Below are 14903 nucleotides of genomic sequence, written 5' to 3'. Positions count from 1 at the left end.
GTTTAGGGAGAGTCACAGTAAAGAAAATAGGGTTTAGAAATTCTAAAGAGGCAAAATTACAAAGAAGCTAGGATACAAGTTGGGAGATTAACTGGGATCAAAACAGCAATGAGGTAGGCAGGCAGAGGAAAGAACCACAGTTACCTCTAAGAATTACTTGCACTGAAGCTAAAGGGGGCTTTGCCTTGATGTAGTTAGATCAATCTGGCTAGTTTTAATTCAGAGGAGCTTGATCCTTCTTGGACTTAAAAGGTCAGGGGGCATGAAATCATAGCTAACTCCTTTTTGTCAGAGGTTCTTGTCCACTCATGCTTCAGTTTGCTTCCACCAGGGCATTCTGCTGCATCTCTCAAGTGGTTGTGGTAGGAATTGGATCTCAACACAAAATAACTACTCTACATTACAAAATTAACTTATAAGTGTTGTCAGAGATAGTTTCTATGTAAGTTGAATCATAATGGGCAAACTGTTACAAAGTTATTTCTTTGTATGTAAGGGAAAGACTCGTTTATCTGATAAAACATCCCACAACTGAAATGAGTTGATAAGCCCATGGGCTTTCTAAGCCCATGTCACAATTCCCACACGAGGTATGTCTGCACTTCTAGAAAACTAGAACAGAGAGCAAGAACCACAGGAGGTCTAGGTTTTTGAAGAAGAAAAATAGTTTAAAGGATATGGGGCATTCCCAATGAGGAACTGGATGTCTGAGTAGATCATTCTCCTACTGAGAGAAATAATATAGCTCCTGTTACCTTAAGATAAAGAGCCAGGAACAAAATAGGACAGATAAAATGCTATGTACTGTCAGCCATTTGAGACATGAACATTATCGTAACAGTCAGAAACTTGAGTTTCTGAAACCTGATCAGACTACTCTGTATATTTCTATAATTAGCTCTTTGTTTCTCATAAATAATTAGCAAAGTCCATTTTGAAATATTCCAGCGTCAGCAGTATTAAGAGAAATCAAGGAAAGCAAGGCTCTTTTTTAAACTTATATTTAAGCCAACTTTAGAAGAGTATTATTGAATTTGTGAAGAATGCTTCCATTAAAAGTGATCATATATTTGAGAGTTAAGACTGAAACTAAGTATATGCCCCCCCCCCCTTTTTTTTTTGCCTAGTGATTTTCCTTTCAGAGCTCTTTCCTATTCAAAACCAGTAAGATTTTAACTAGGAACACCAGGTTATCAGCCAGGAGACTCAAAATATTTCAAAGAATTGTGAAGACAATGTCCTAAGTAACTTCTCACATCATCCTTTGTACAAAAACTCAAATGGAAAAATTAAAGTTAGATTTTTCTCAATGGGAGTAGGTAAAACAGGTGGGAAGCCTGTTCTACATAGTTAAGAATAACACAAACATTGTTTAAGGGTACTGGAAATGACAGGATAAGAAATAATCCAAGGTATTCCAACATAGGAAAAATGAAATAGTCTGATGAAATTAAAACTATAAAAATTGCTAAAAATAAATTCCAATTTTTAAAAGAAAGGAATACAGAGCTATAACATATAAATTAGATCAATGAACACAAAAATGGAGGATGTGATCCAGGAAAGAAATAACAAGCTAATATTTTAGTAATAATTCCAGATATTATGTTGATTATAAATTAGATAAGGCAAATAATCAAAGCCCTTAACAATTTAAGTAAATTCCCAGATCTGTAATGAACTTATTTGATGAGTCTGTCTAGGTAATGTTTTCTAAACGTTACTACCCTGTAACAAGAAGAGTAACTGAAAACAGTAAAAGAATTCTGAATAAAAGGTGAGACCCAGAGTTTAATACAATCAAATTTTTAAGCACTCAGTGCTCCGAAGTGTTTTCCACAAATTCTAATTTTATGAGCTATCCCTTAAAAAAAGCGGAGGGGAGGGGGTATTATAGTCAATTAAGTTAGGGAGTTACTGCACATTTTGGTATTTTTATTGCTCACTACTCAACAAACAAAATCTGAGAGGCCCTGCAATAAAAAAAAAAAACTAACACACTGATGACTCAAACACCTAACACATTTGACTCTGTAAATACTTATTACTCCATGAAACACTTGAAACTCACTTCAGTAAACATTAAGATATCATAGTCTCTTTTTTTTTTTTTTTATAAGGTTTCATCTTGGGCAGTTTTAGTTGGAGGTTTGAAAGTAAAGAAATTAAAATTAGTGGATAAAGTAACACTGGAATTATTAATAAACTACATTGCATTGCGGCAAACTATCACTATACTTATTACCATAAGAATAACATTAGTTGAAAACAGAGAACAGAATGAAAACAGAGAGCAAAGTTAAAAAGGAACCTGCTAGGCTCCATCCCTCAAAATTTCTGCTAACACTCTTGGAAGCTGGCAATGGTAAACTAACTTTCATGTTTCAAGTTTTTCCCTTTTTGCTGCTTCTGTGTGGAACGCTCTTCAGCTATCTACATGCACACTCAGGTCTCAGTTACAAAGTCACCTCAAAAGGGGTCTTCCCATGACATTGTAACTTCATCAAACTCTGAACCACATTATTTTAATCAAATGTTTCATTGCACTGATTTGATTACCAGCACAACTTAGTACCAAGAATGCTGCTGGACACATAATGCGATGCTCAACAACTACTTGTTCAATGAATTAATAAACACTATCTTTGCAAATCTCCATTTGTTTTTATATATTTTCATTTTCCATTTGTTTTACATATACCTATCTGGGTTAAATAAATACAAGAACAGGAACCAATACAAATATGTTTCTTTACTATTTCAAGTGTAAAACAATCAACATGGCACTTTGCAACTTCATAATTTTAGAACAAGTTGTTTTTTGTGTGTAGGCAACATTATTTGTTCAAACATGTCCAAGGTTCTTATCTTTGACTGAAGGAAAGGATATAGTTTCACGCTGTTTGGAGTAAATAAGAGTTAAAAACAATCCTGAAAACATCTTGTCAATATTAAGGAAACAGAATTAGTAGTACCTCTAGAAAATATCAAAAACCTGCTCAAAATTTTGAATAACTTTGGAATGAGCTGAGTTACTTCAGTTAAAATGCAGCCAACTGAACATGAAAACTATTCCAGAGTAACAGAACAACTTTCTGAGAAGTTAAATGACAAGAAAAAGGGTAAGAATCGAGGTGAATTTAAAAGCATAGGGAAAAGTGACCACCATAGCCTCCACTTCTGTATTCCCTGGTCTAGTTGTTTAAATGTACGTAAGATACAGTTTTCTTATGTTCCTATGTACTGTTCAGAGTTGAACAGCCACAACGAAGAGATGAAAATGAGGGCTGGAGAGTATCTATTTCTTCAAAATTTTACAGTTACCTTTTACTGAATGTTCACTGGATTTCAGATATTGATATTATTTGCAATAAAAGGCAGAACTTGAATTCAAGTGCTGAGCTCTAACTAGAGATTCGGAGCATTTAACTAATGAATTGAGTGAACTGATGGAGACTGAGCTACCCAGAATGCAGTTTAATCTCTCCACAGCTGCACGGCTATGTAACAAGCCAATTTCTAGTTTAAGACATCTATGCAAAGAGCAATTAATTTATCTCCAACAGAGATTCAAAATTACCACCACATCCTCCAAGTTCTCCTCAAGGCAACCCAAAATAATTTCTTTATACACACTCTTTAGACACATCAAACAACTTTAGCTCTACTAAAGGCAAGCTGAGGATTTTGTCTTTTGTTTTAATAAAAACTGCTCTGGTACTTGATTGCCACCTGTCTACGTTTTCTTCACAACATAACATACATTTCAAGATGATCTCTGAATAAGGAACGTTAGACCTTCCATTCTTGGCAGACTCTATTTTCCAAGTAAGAGCAGCAAACTGGTCATGCAAAGTTTTCTACACAAAAAAATTTGCCTAGAATAAATATTTCTGCCTGATATGAAATACTAGCCTCAGGTTCTAAAATTCAGAGGAAAAAAAACCCTGGTAACTGGTATCTAATTATTTACAAAGCAGCCACCAATTTAAGTCACTGGTTCCTAATCACACTGTCATTCTTCTACATGGCATTAAAATCCAGGTTTTAAACTTGCCTTATACATGTCACATTTTCTCAAAGCATTCTTTATGAAGAGAAAAATCTTAATACATACGAACATATGTACGTATGTAAACACATACATACATACATAAACACATGTACATACATAATTGGCCAAGCCTCAGTTAGTAGATTTGTCAGACACAATAAATGAAATGCACTTAAAAGTATACTTGTTCCAGTCTTAAAACGGATGCTGCATATTTGATTTAGCATCAAGAAATGCAGGCAATAACTACAAAAATATATACATCTAATGACTGAGCAACTGGCCCAGCATGTTAGGGGCCATTTTAATAATCCAATCTGCAAAGCCAGAATAAAGTCTTTTAAAAAAAAAGTTGTTTTTTGTTTTTAAAAAGGTGGACATTAGCTTTCTTTCATAATCCAGATAAGCAGAAGACTACATTTAATACCTATATTTGGTTTGGTAAAATTCTTTTAAAGAGAAACAGTCTAATGATCCCATTTAATGATTCATCAGGCTGAATGAAATCTTAGAACACTTTTCTTCTCACACTCTTCAAACTGCATTTATAATTTGAGTCTCTACAGGCACCAAGATTTTGTCTATACTCTGTATATTGTGTATCATTTCTGTTACTTTACTGAAAAACCATATAGCTAAAAACAAATTGCAATAAACTGAAATGAGATAATCTGATTTCACACTGATTAGGTTTCCAAATAATGCCAAAATGTTCCACTTGCCCAAACCTAGTATCTAAATACGTTCTAATCACACCAATAATTTTTTACTAAATAAAAGTCACTTTTAAATGAGAACAATCTGAATCATTAGGCTGCAGTTTATTCTATTTTCTATCAGATTATAAAACAACCAGTGTAATGTACATGACAGATAAGAATGATCAAGTCTTACCTTTGTCAGTTGTTACTTTGTCCACGCATCTGAAAGAAATGAGAATCAACTATTAAAAGAACAATCTTGCACACTTTCTTAAAACACAGATATTTATCTCTTTCAGGTTCATCTCCAGAGTGATGCAGAAAGCACCTAGAGTAGTGTGGTCAATAGAACTTTCTGCAATGATGAAAATACTATATATCTGCACCTTCCAATATGATAGTCACATGTGGCTACTGAGTGCTTGGAATAGCTTATGTAATTGAGGAAGTGAATTTTTAATTTTGATTAATGTAAATTTAAATAGCTATCATATCTGACAGCACACAGCTACAGTATTCTTCAAGACAGTTTCTAACTATAAAAAGATTAATACAAAGGAAATATTGCTGATTTTATTATATTAAGTGGTTATGTAAGAAAATGTCCTTATTTTACTAAATGCAGTAACTAGGGGTGAAATAAAACGTTTGAGATTTTCTCTAAAGTATGTCTGTCAAAAAAAGCGGGGAGGAGAAGGGAGATAGAGGTAACGAGCAAAATCTTGACAACTATGGAGATTTCACTGTACTGTTTTCTCTATTTTGTGTATACTTGACAATTTTCATAAGAAAAATTTAATGAACCTAACAGAAAACCCCAAATTATTCATTTGTTATACCCAAGTCAAAATCTATTTCTACAAAGGCAAAAGACTGGACCTTAGAAATAAATATAATTTGTACTTTACAAATTAGATAGCAACAGCAAAGAGTTTTATGTGTTATAAATGGATTTTTAAAAATATTACTATCTTGTCTTAAATTTGTTAACATTTCTATCATTCATAACTGTTGAGTGTGGTAAAATGAACCCCTGCCCCTGGAGTCATTACCCAAATTCAAAAGTCCTCAGGTCTTGGATCTGTATTGTAAAGATGTCATACAGTATTTCTGAAGCAGTACAAAGTTGGTTTTGTTTCTTTTTATTTTTTGAAAGTAACCCTGATATAAATGAAAATCTTATGTAATAAAAGAATGTCGAAATACAGAAGCCATAGCATAATACAAAATCTGTTCTCCTTAGAAAGAACAGCTATCATTTTCTCATCCCACTTTTTTTTTTAAAGCTTGGTATTATAACTTTATTTTAAATTATATTATCAACACCCCAGTTAATAATTAACATAAGATAACTGCTAATCATCCTAACTCTAAAGGAGAAGTACAGATTTAATTGCTAAATTTTGAAACTATGCAATAAACTTTCCAAAAACCGTTTGGAATGCTAACATGTTTCTATTACCATATTGATCACCATAAGAGGAAAGCTCAGAATTTTAAACTTCTACAACTGGAGCTTTCTCCAAAGAGTCTCAAAAGCTGTTTCAATTCAGAATATTACTGCCTTTTCATTCCCATTATCATGACACCTTACAAAAGGAAATAGCAAGACAGTGTCACCCAAAGGTTTACTACCATTTTACTTTAAGCAAGAAAATACACCAAAAATGGAATGCCATGTACCAGAAAATAGAGCAATATTTGTTTCCTTCATTTATAACCTCCCCCGAAACCTGCAGTAGTCCCTCTAAGAATACTCCATTTTAGCCAATAGGGTTACTCAATAGCTAGAAGTTTAAAAAAGTATTTATTGAAGTTTTACACGAAGTGCACTGGCTAAACACAGGCCTTATGATCATGGTAGAACAAAAAGAAGCCTTTTTTGCAATCTAACCTACTTTTAGTTTAAGAATTAGTTTCCGTATTAGTAAAAAGCAGATGTTTTAACTTGATGAATTCAGAAAAAAAAATGGTAGAAATGTACATATAGTTTTTTTTTTTTTTATATTTTTGAGAGAGAGAGAGAGAGAGAGAGAGAGCGAGAGCATGGGAGAGTGGCGGGGAGAGGCAGAGAGAGAAGGGAACAGAGGATCTGAAGTGGGATCTGCACTGACAGCAGTGAGCCCCATGCATGGCTAGAACTCACAAACCATGAGATCATGACCTGAGCAGAAGTCAGACACTTAACCAACTGAACCACCCAGGCACCCTGAGAAATGTACATATACTTTAAAATGAGACGTGGATTAGGGATGCATGGGTGACTCGGTCGATTAAGCGTCCAACTTTGGCTCAGGTCATGATCTCACGGTTTGTGGGTCTGAGCCCCACATCAGGTTCTGTGCTGACAGCTCAGAGTCTGGCGACTGCTTCAGATTCTGTGTCTCCCTCTCTCTCTCTGCCCCATCCCTTGCTCACACTGTGTCTATCTCTCTCAAAAATAAACATTAAAAAAATGTTATTAATAAAATAAAAATTAGACATGTATATAAACATCTGCAATTAAAATATAAGAATCTGCACTCTTAAGCTTATTGGCCAAAATACAGCAAATGATGAACCAAATTCTTCAATGGTACTGATATAAAAACCTTTCTTCATATTTGGTTTATCTTTTCTTATAATTAGCCTTAAAGTTTTATTTTAAAATGTTTCTAGCATTTAACTTTATGCCTTTCTTTTGAGCAAATTCACTGAAAAATCATTTCCTTCCATAAGGATTTCCTGTTCATTAACTTTTGAATGTTTCAATGTAAATGAAAACATTGTTACAAGCATAAATGTACATTAAAAACTGTAACCTAGTTATCACTTAATTATAAAGCTAACTTCACAAATCATAAATTGTCAGTTATTGATGAAGACACTAATTTAAAGAGCTTAAGTAACTTGCCCAAGGTCACTTAGTGAGTAGTAGAAAGCTGGGAGCAGAAACTATCTAGTCCAATCTTTTTCTACTTCATTACTTTGCCTTCTAACAAAAAAAGAGGTTTCAAACAATCCAAATCCCTGTAGTTATTAACCTTTTAAACTACTGTACACTTTGCTGTCTCTTCAATCAAGAGAAACAAATGGAGGCGAAACAGCTATTACTGAGAATTTATAGGAGGAAACGTTGGAATATGTAAAAGAACCTGAAAAGAACAAGTAATTAAGACAGAGATTAAATCTCTTCCTTCTTTTTAAAAAATTGCCATATGTTGTTAGGAAAATAGAGAAGAAGGTCAGAGAATACCTGACCAGGGTTCAGTAAACTGATACTCAAAACCTCACGAGAGGTGCCTGGGTGGCTCAGTGGGTAATGTGGTTAAGCATCCAACTCTTGATTTAAGCTCAGGTCACGATCCCATGCTTTGCGAGACTGAGCCCCAAGACTGAGCCCTGTGTCAGGCTCTGCACTGACACCATTGAGCCTGCACGAGATTATCTCTCTCCCTCTCTCTCTCTCCCTCTCTCTCTGTCCCTCCCTCCTGACCCCTCCTCTCTCTCAAAATAAACAAACATGAAAAAAAAAAAAGAAAGAAAAAAACCTTTTGAAATATCTTGAACGGTTAAATAATTGTAACTGATTAGTTTTAAAGTTTACTTTATCACTCTGAAAATCCGTAAACCATGCATACATGTTTCACAAACCTTCACTAATCACTGCATCTTCCCTTCAGACTGCAAAGTCCTTCAAGACCAGGACAATGTCTCATTTACCTTTATAAAGCCTCGCCCAACAGGGTACCGGGCCCAGTTACTGCTCAATCATGGTTTAGTTAACTGAAATGCTTTAGAACTCCTTTGATTTCTAGGGCATGCAGTAAATTATTACTAGGAAAATTTATTTTAACAATCTGATCAAAATTGCGTAACTTCAAATTAAGAGACAGTTCTGAGGCTAAGAGAAGGTAAAAGAACACTACTATCTTTTACAATACTGGATAAGAGGGAAGGACACTAAGAATTAAGGCTCTTTGTCCCCCCAGGGAATAATATGGAGGAAAAAAACTGAAGGGATTAAATTAAGTCATCTTCATCCAAGTTCAACTGTTTTAAAGTAAAAAGACTCGTAAGTACTTTTGTTGCCAAGAGTTAGGGGAAAAAAACCAAAGAAATGGAAAAAAAAACTATTGCACTAGGTGTCATCAGGTTGAGACATCATTTCTGCAAGTAAAACTGGTAGGAAAGTGGGAGGGAAATGAGCAAGGAAGTTTAGGTGTATTTTACTCAGATGGGTAGGTGAGAATGGAAGGGCATTTACAAATGTATTATGAGGTTATTAACTTTCCCAGGTGTGGCAAAAGAAGGAAATGGAAAAAAAAATCCCAACTTTGCAGAGCTCACATAAAACCACCACCCACCACTTACGCCTCTGGTATGCTACCACCACTCAAAACTAACTTTTAGCAAAGACTGCATGTAGTAGGTACTAGGCTTTGTGTTAAGTGCTTCACGTGCTGTACTTAATTCTAATTCATCTCATAAGGATTAACATTAGCTCCTATAAACAATGAAACTAAAGCACACGCAGTTTAAGAAATTTGTCCAAGGAACTTAATCCAAGTAAGGGTAATGATAGCTCTTTTCAAACTGGTGAGATTAAATACACAACCTTAAAAGTTTTTGTGACTGGAATTAATCTACAGGAATTAGAATCCCAATCGCAGCCCAATGATTTGTCTGTACAGAGCTTTGTTCACAGAATTGCAGTTTACACAATAAATTCTCTGGATTATGTTAAATAACATTCAAAAATTTGAAGTACATCTAACACCTCTGAATTTTATCTCTTTTTGAGGGGCTTCTAAGACAAGAATGCAAGTCACAGACTTAAGTTTTTATTTTGGAAGAGGTGTTTTCAAGTTTCAAATTTGGGATAAGCCAAATCTTGCCACACTATCTTTGGGAGGGGGCACTTAAAACTGTAATTCCCCCACTCCGATTTTCCCTTTTACCCATTTTTTTCACTTGAAAGTCGAAAGATAAAAATGATGTTTTCAGCGACGAATTCAATGGCTAATATGATTAATTTCTACAATTTACAAACACACGTACTCAGTATTTCCGACATAGAAACATCTTTAAATATTTATGTTCCTGGTCCCATTATCCCTAGGAGATAACAGAATTCCTTGAAGAATTGTCTTTCAAGGATGAAGTTCCTACGTTGGAGCATAAGCACAAGCAGAGAAGCGAAAACTAAAAATAAATAAATAAATAAATAAAATAAAATAAAATAAAATAAAATAAAAGGAAAACCACTAAAAGATACCCATCTGATTCTGCTGTGTGAAAGACTACACTTAAAATTGGCAGAGCCACGTTTCACCCTCCTAAGCACCAGATTCCTAAAACAAGTGAAACGTGATGTGAAAATTCAGCAGAGTGGAACAAACTACATAAAGCTGCTCATACAACTGGCTCTCGAGCTAATTAATGGGAAGGGGGGGGGGTGGGGGCCACACACTTTACAAGCCAAGACCGTGCTGTTGATTTCCTAATGGGGATGTGATGTAATACCGGAGGGCCGCCTTACGAGGGGAAGGGACAGGCTGACAAAGGGAGTGCAGATGCCAGAGTGCGGGCGAAGCCTGCGGCGGCGGGGAAGAGGAGGGCCGCTAAAGGCGCAGGAAAGGTGTATCCCACAAAGGACGACCTCGGGGAGAGGGGAAGTGGCCCCGCGGACGGAGGGCACGCGGGAGGGCCAGAGAGGAGCGACGGGACAGCTAGCAGGGAGGCGGTGTGACATCTGGCGCGCGAGCCGGCAGGGGGCAGAGCAGGCAGGATGTCACGTGGAGTGGGCGCTACGGGAGCCGAGAGGGTTGCGTGCGGACAGAGGGGGGTCTTTCCCACCGCCTGAAAGACTGCGTTACTCACAGGAGTCGCGGACTCTTCTTGCCCTGAGCTGGAGACGGGGGCTTCGCGGCCTGGGACTGCTGCCCTGGGGCGTCGGGAGGCCTGGCGCTGGGGCTGCTCCTCCGCCGGCGGGGATACTCGGCCTTCCTCCGGCGAGACACAGCGGCGGCGGCGGCGGCCGCAGCGGCCCGGCCCCGGTCCCGACCTCCCCTCAGCACGCGGCTGCTAGTGGTCCCTGCAGGCGCCGCCGCCGCCGCCGCCTCAGGGGGCTGTTGTTGGGGCTCCTCCGGAGCCGCCTTGGCCGCCGCCGCCTCTCCCCCTTCCTGGTCCTGCTGCTCCGGGGGTCTCGGCTCTTCCGTCTCCCCCGGCATCGGGGCTCGTCCGTCCCCCACCCCCTCGTCCCAGGCGGCGGAGGCGGAGGCGGCGGCGGCCGCGGCGCTGCTCCCCCCGCCCCCTTCGCCTCCCGGAGCGTCCGGCTCAATCTCACTCAGCGCTCCTCTTTCCCCCCTCCCCTCCGCCCGGCTCCGAGGGCGCCCCCCCCACCCCCTGCCACTCAAGGCCCGCTACCGCTGGCGGCGCGCGCGCCCGCCACAGACGTGCAGCGGACCAATCGGAGAGGAGGGACGGCTTCTTCGCCCTGCCCCTCGCGGCCTCTCACGCAGCGACGTACCAGGTTCCCTCCCCCACCCCTTCCTTCAACCAATCAGGAAACGGCTCTAAGGGAGCGCGCGAGGTTTCCTTCCCCGCGCACCCGTTCTCACCGTTAAACGGCTGCGTCTCGCGACAATCCTAAAGTGACCTTCCTCCCCCCCTCCCCCGCCCCACGAGCTCAACGCGCGCTAGGGGCAGTGGGAGGAGCAGGTCCCGCGAGGAGATTGGTGGGAGGAAAACGCACCTTTTTCCCCGCCTCGCGCGCACCCTGGACTGGCTGCGCGCGCACCTGCCTCCCTAAGGAGCCGCTAATGCCACAGGGCTCTTTCTATCCTTCTTCCTTAAGCCGTGGAAGTAGCCTTGGCGTTCTTCTGCCTCCACCCCGACCCCACTTTCCTGTCTGTGGCCTTTCTGTCCCCAGCGCCGCCAGGTCTTGCGGAAAGAAGGGGAAAATTTTTTGAGTTGTCGCTTCTCCTTTAAGAAAAAAAACGCCGTCGGCTGCCGGATGAAAGTCTCTGAAAAAATGGCGGCGGTAGAACAGAGGCGGGGTCGTGAGGGCAAGGAGGGCCCGCCTCTTGGCGCATGCGCAGGGTCAACTTGTCAAAAGGCATCCTGGGAGATGAAGTCCTGAATATCCTGAGCTTTAGGAAAAGACGACAGGCAACCGGAGGCGTAGAGGATGCTGGGAGGTTTTGAGTAATGCACGATGGGAAAGGTAGTTTACTCGTTCTGCAGTGGGCGTTTGCTCTTTCAAGGAGGTAGTGTTTCCGGGTTAGGACGCGAAACTTGCACAGATCCCAGCTGGGTTGTCGGGGCAGTTGCTGGTTGGGATAGCTTAGGACTGTTTTCCCGACTTTGGAATCGGTGTTGGCGACACATTTCTTGGGTGGCCACGTTCACAGTGGCCTGGATTGGTTACTTTGCACCTCCTAGCGTTAATGTTTGCAGTATACGCCTCGTCATCTTTGTGTGACCCGTGAGCTCCTAGAGGTCAGGCACTGAATCTGGATCTGTCGGGTGCTTGGCGCATAGCACAAACCCACCACTCATTTGGTTCTTAATGAAAGCCTGTGGAGGGGCGCCTGGGTGGCTCAGTCCATTAAGCCTGGGACTTCAGCTCGGGTCATGATCTCACAGCTGGTGGGTTCCAGCCCCACGTGGGGCTCTGTGCTGACAGCTCAGAACCTGGACCCTGCTTTGGATTCTGTGTCTTCCTCTCTCTCTGTCTCTACCCCACTCGCACTCTGTCTCTCTGTGTCTATTAAAAAAAAACGTTAAAAAAAATTTTTTTTAAATAAAAGTTTGCGGAAAGGATTCTAGAGTTGCTGTTTTACCAGATGTTGGTGCCAAGGAGCTGGCGTCAGCTGCCTAACTTGGCTGTGGTCCCTGGGCTGCAGGGAAGGGGGTAGGGTGAAGGGTTGTTATCGTGATTCTGTGACCTACTCAGAGAAACCCAAGGCCTCTTTCATGCTCCCTCCCTCAAAGCCACTTGGCTTCTGTGGTTTTGAATGTTTCTGCTGCACAGGAAACACGGTCAGAATAGCAGCTTTGTCAGAAATTACCTGTCTGTTCACTAGCGTATGCAACTATATTATCCTAATGCGTCAAATGGGAGTTTCCATTTGTTTTCCAAGTTGCAGTCAGTGACTCCTGCATTCCTTCCTTACTGCTTTTCATGAACTATACCCAGGAAGCGATGTGAGAGAATGGTTCTTACCCCTAGAAAATAAAACATCCAGGGTTAAAACCCCCCAGAGAAAGCAGTTGGAAACAAGATCTGGGGATCCAATTCTAAATTTCACATAAATCATTAAGTTAAACTGCAGATGGAGTCTAATATTTGCAAGCCAAGTGCTGAAGTGCATTTTTCCTCGGTGTCTTGGCTTAGTTACCAGTTCAGATGAGGCAAATGGCATATTTGCTGTCAAGTGTTCTGCACTTTCATAGGACTAGTGACATTTCAGTTGTAAAAACTACAGATTAGTGTGGATGGGAATTTTTTCAAACCCATCTGGACTTTTGGAACAGCACTGACATCCAATGGCTGCTCAAAGTAATGCAGAGTGGGAATCTTTTGATTAAAAAAAAAACTTTGTGTCAAGAGGGAATGAAAGAATCAATAATTCCTTTAGATCAACCAAAAAAAAAAAAAAAAAAAAAACAACCACTGGATTGCAGAGGAAAGATCACAGGCATTGAAACTAAATCTGGATTGGGGCGCCTGGGTGACTCGGTTGGTTGAGCATCTGACTTCAGCTCAGGTCACGATCTCACAGTTCATGGGTTGCAATCTCACAGTTCATGGGTTGGTGGGTTTGAGCCCTACGTCGGGTTTTGCACTGACAGTGAGAAGCCTGCTTTAGATTCTCTCTCTCTGGATTATAGTAAATAGTAAAGCTACCTATAATTCTGTTAATTTCCTCAAGTTACCATTCCTTGAATTTATTTCACTACTGGTAGAGATGGAGATAATATCTGTTTCACAGGGCCATAATTATAGTTCTTCACACACTGCCTTCTCATAGGAGGCCTTTTGTAAATGTTTTATTTCATTTAAGGTGAGTAAAATCAGAGTGGTAAAAGATGAAAGTTAATCTCAGTGTCCTTTTTCAGAGAAATTGCTAGAAAGCAACATAGTTAAGCAGAAATTGTGCTTCACTGAGACATCTGCAGCTTAACGCCTTGTGTCTTGTCTTCCCATTTCATTCTTCATGACTGCTATAGTTGGTTGTGTTTTGGACCACAGACGTAGCCAGGCCCTGAAAATCTAAATGTGACTACTACTCTGCCCTGCTTTTAATGGATTTACAGTCTATTCAGGAAAGCAGGGAAGCATAGTTTCAGGATAATTAAGTGAATGAAGACAGCAAAACGAATTGGGTGCTGGTTAACTGATGGAAATTTTATGAAGGAAACTGCTTTTGTGGTCCCCAGCTTTATGTGTACACACACGCATGCACATACTCACATACACTCACACACACCAGGTTTTCTGATGCTCCAGCCACACTGGAGGAAACAAGTGCAAATCTGCCACTCTCATGAATTCAAGATGAATCCTGGCACATAGTAGGAGTTCAATTTTTTTCAAAGTTAATTTTGAATCTTTATCACCCTGTCCAATGCACTAACAGAACTCAAATCCTACTACCCATCTTTCTATGTCCCATTTTTAGAACCCTAACTTTTCAAAAAGAAAAGAAAAAAAAAAAACTCACCAAATCAAAAGAGAGGAAGTGCTACGCAAATACAGGAACCAAAAAGGGTTATAGAGGCTGCTTCATGCTGTTTCGTTCAGTTCCTTTGCAGTCCTCTTCAGCACATGCTAAAACAGTTCCTCACAACCTGTGGGACCAGCGCATCTTGGGTGCGTGACAATGGAAGAGTTAGGTGAGTGAGGACCTTCCTGGAGGGGAAACTGAAGGAATGAAGACTTGGCTACCATCTCTGTGTGGTGGGATGTACTTCTAGCCAGGGGGAGGGTGCTGCTGGAAGATTTTGTTTCCACTTCTCTCTTGACCTCAGCCCAACGAAGAGTGAAGCGTGAGGAACTAGGATTGTTTTGGGGAACTCCGGGTGCACTCTTTTAGTGGCACAAACAGGCAGAGTTTGGTGCTTAGCGGAGTAAACCATGCACCAATACTTTTGGACTGAAT

The 14903-nt window shown here is 40.2% G+C and overlaps 2 protein-coding genes across 5 annotated transcripts in view; one reads left to right on the top strand and one right to left on the bottom strand.

Moving 5' to 3' along the window:
- ZFP91 (ZFP91 zinc finger protein, atypical E3 ubiquitin ligase) overlaps positions 1 to 11084 on the bottom strand; it is a 46729-nt gene extending 35645 nt beyond the window's left edge. For both annotated transcript variants that reach the window (XM_011286949.4, XM_023239863.2), the window contains exons 1-2: positions 10618 to 11084; positions 4949 to 4977 (exon numbers count right to left, since the gene is read on the bottom strand). In XM_011286949.4, coding sequence (XP_011285251.2) covers positions 4949 to 4977; positions 10618 to 10967 — 379 coding nt within the window. In that variant the 5' untranslated portion in view covers positions 10968 to 11084. The remainder of the gene's footprint in view (positions 1 to 4948; positions 4978 to 10617) is intronic.
- A 35-nt stretch (positions 11085 to 11119) lies between these two features.
- LPXN (leupaxin) overlaps positions 11120 to 14903 on the top strand; it is a 41193-nt gene continuing 37409 nt past the window's right edge. For 2 of the 3 annotated variants that reach the window (XM_023239864.2, XM_045039334.1), the window contains exon 1: positions 11120 to 11962. In XM_023239864.2, coding sequence (XP_023095632.2) covers positions 11947 to 11962 — 16 coding nt within the window. In that variant the 5' untranslated portion in view covers positions 11120 to 11946. Of the gene's footprint in view, positions 11963 to 13427; positions 14638 to 14903 lie in introns of those variants that run through there. The other variant, XM_003993401.5, reaches the window with a different exon arrangement.

The sequence above is a fragment of the Felis catus genome, chromosome D1 (genome assembly GCF_018350175.1).
Source record: "Felis catus isolate Fca126 chromosome D1, F.catus_Fca126_mat1.0, whole genome shotgun sequence".
NCBI lineage: Eukaryota > Metazoa > Chordata > Mammalia > Carnivora > Felidae > Felis > Felis catus.
The sequence above is the reverse complement of the archived record's forward strand: the minus strand, read 5'-3'. Positions and strand labels throughout refer to the sequence as shown.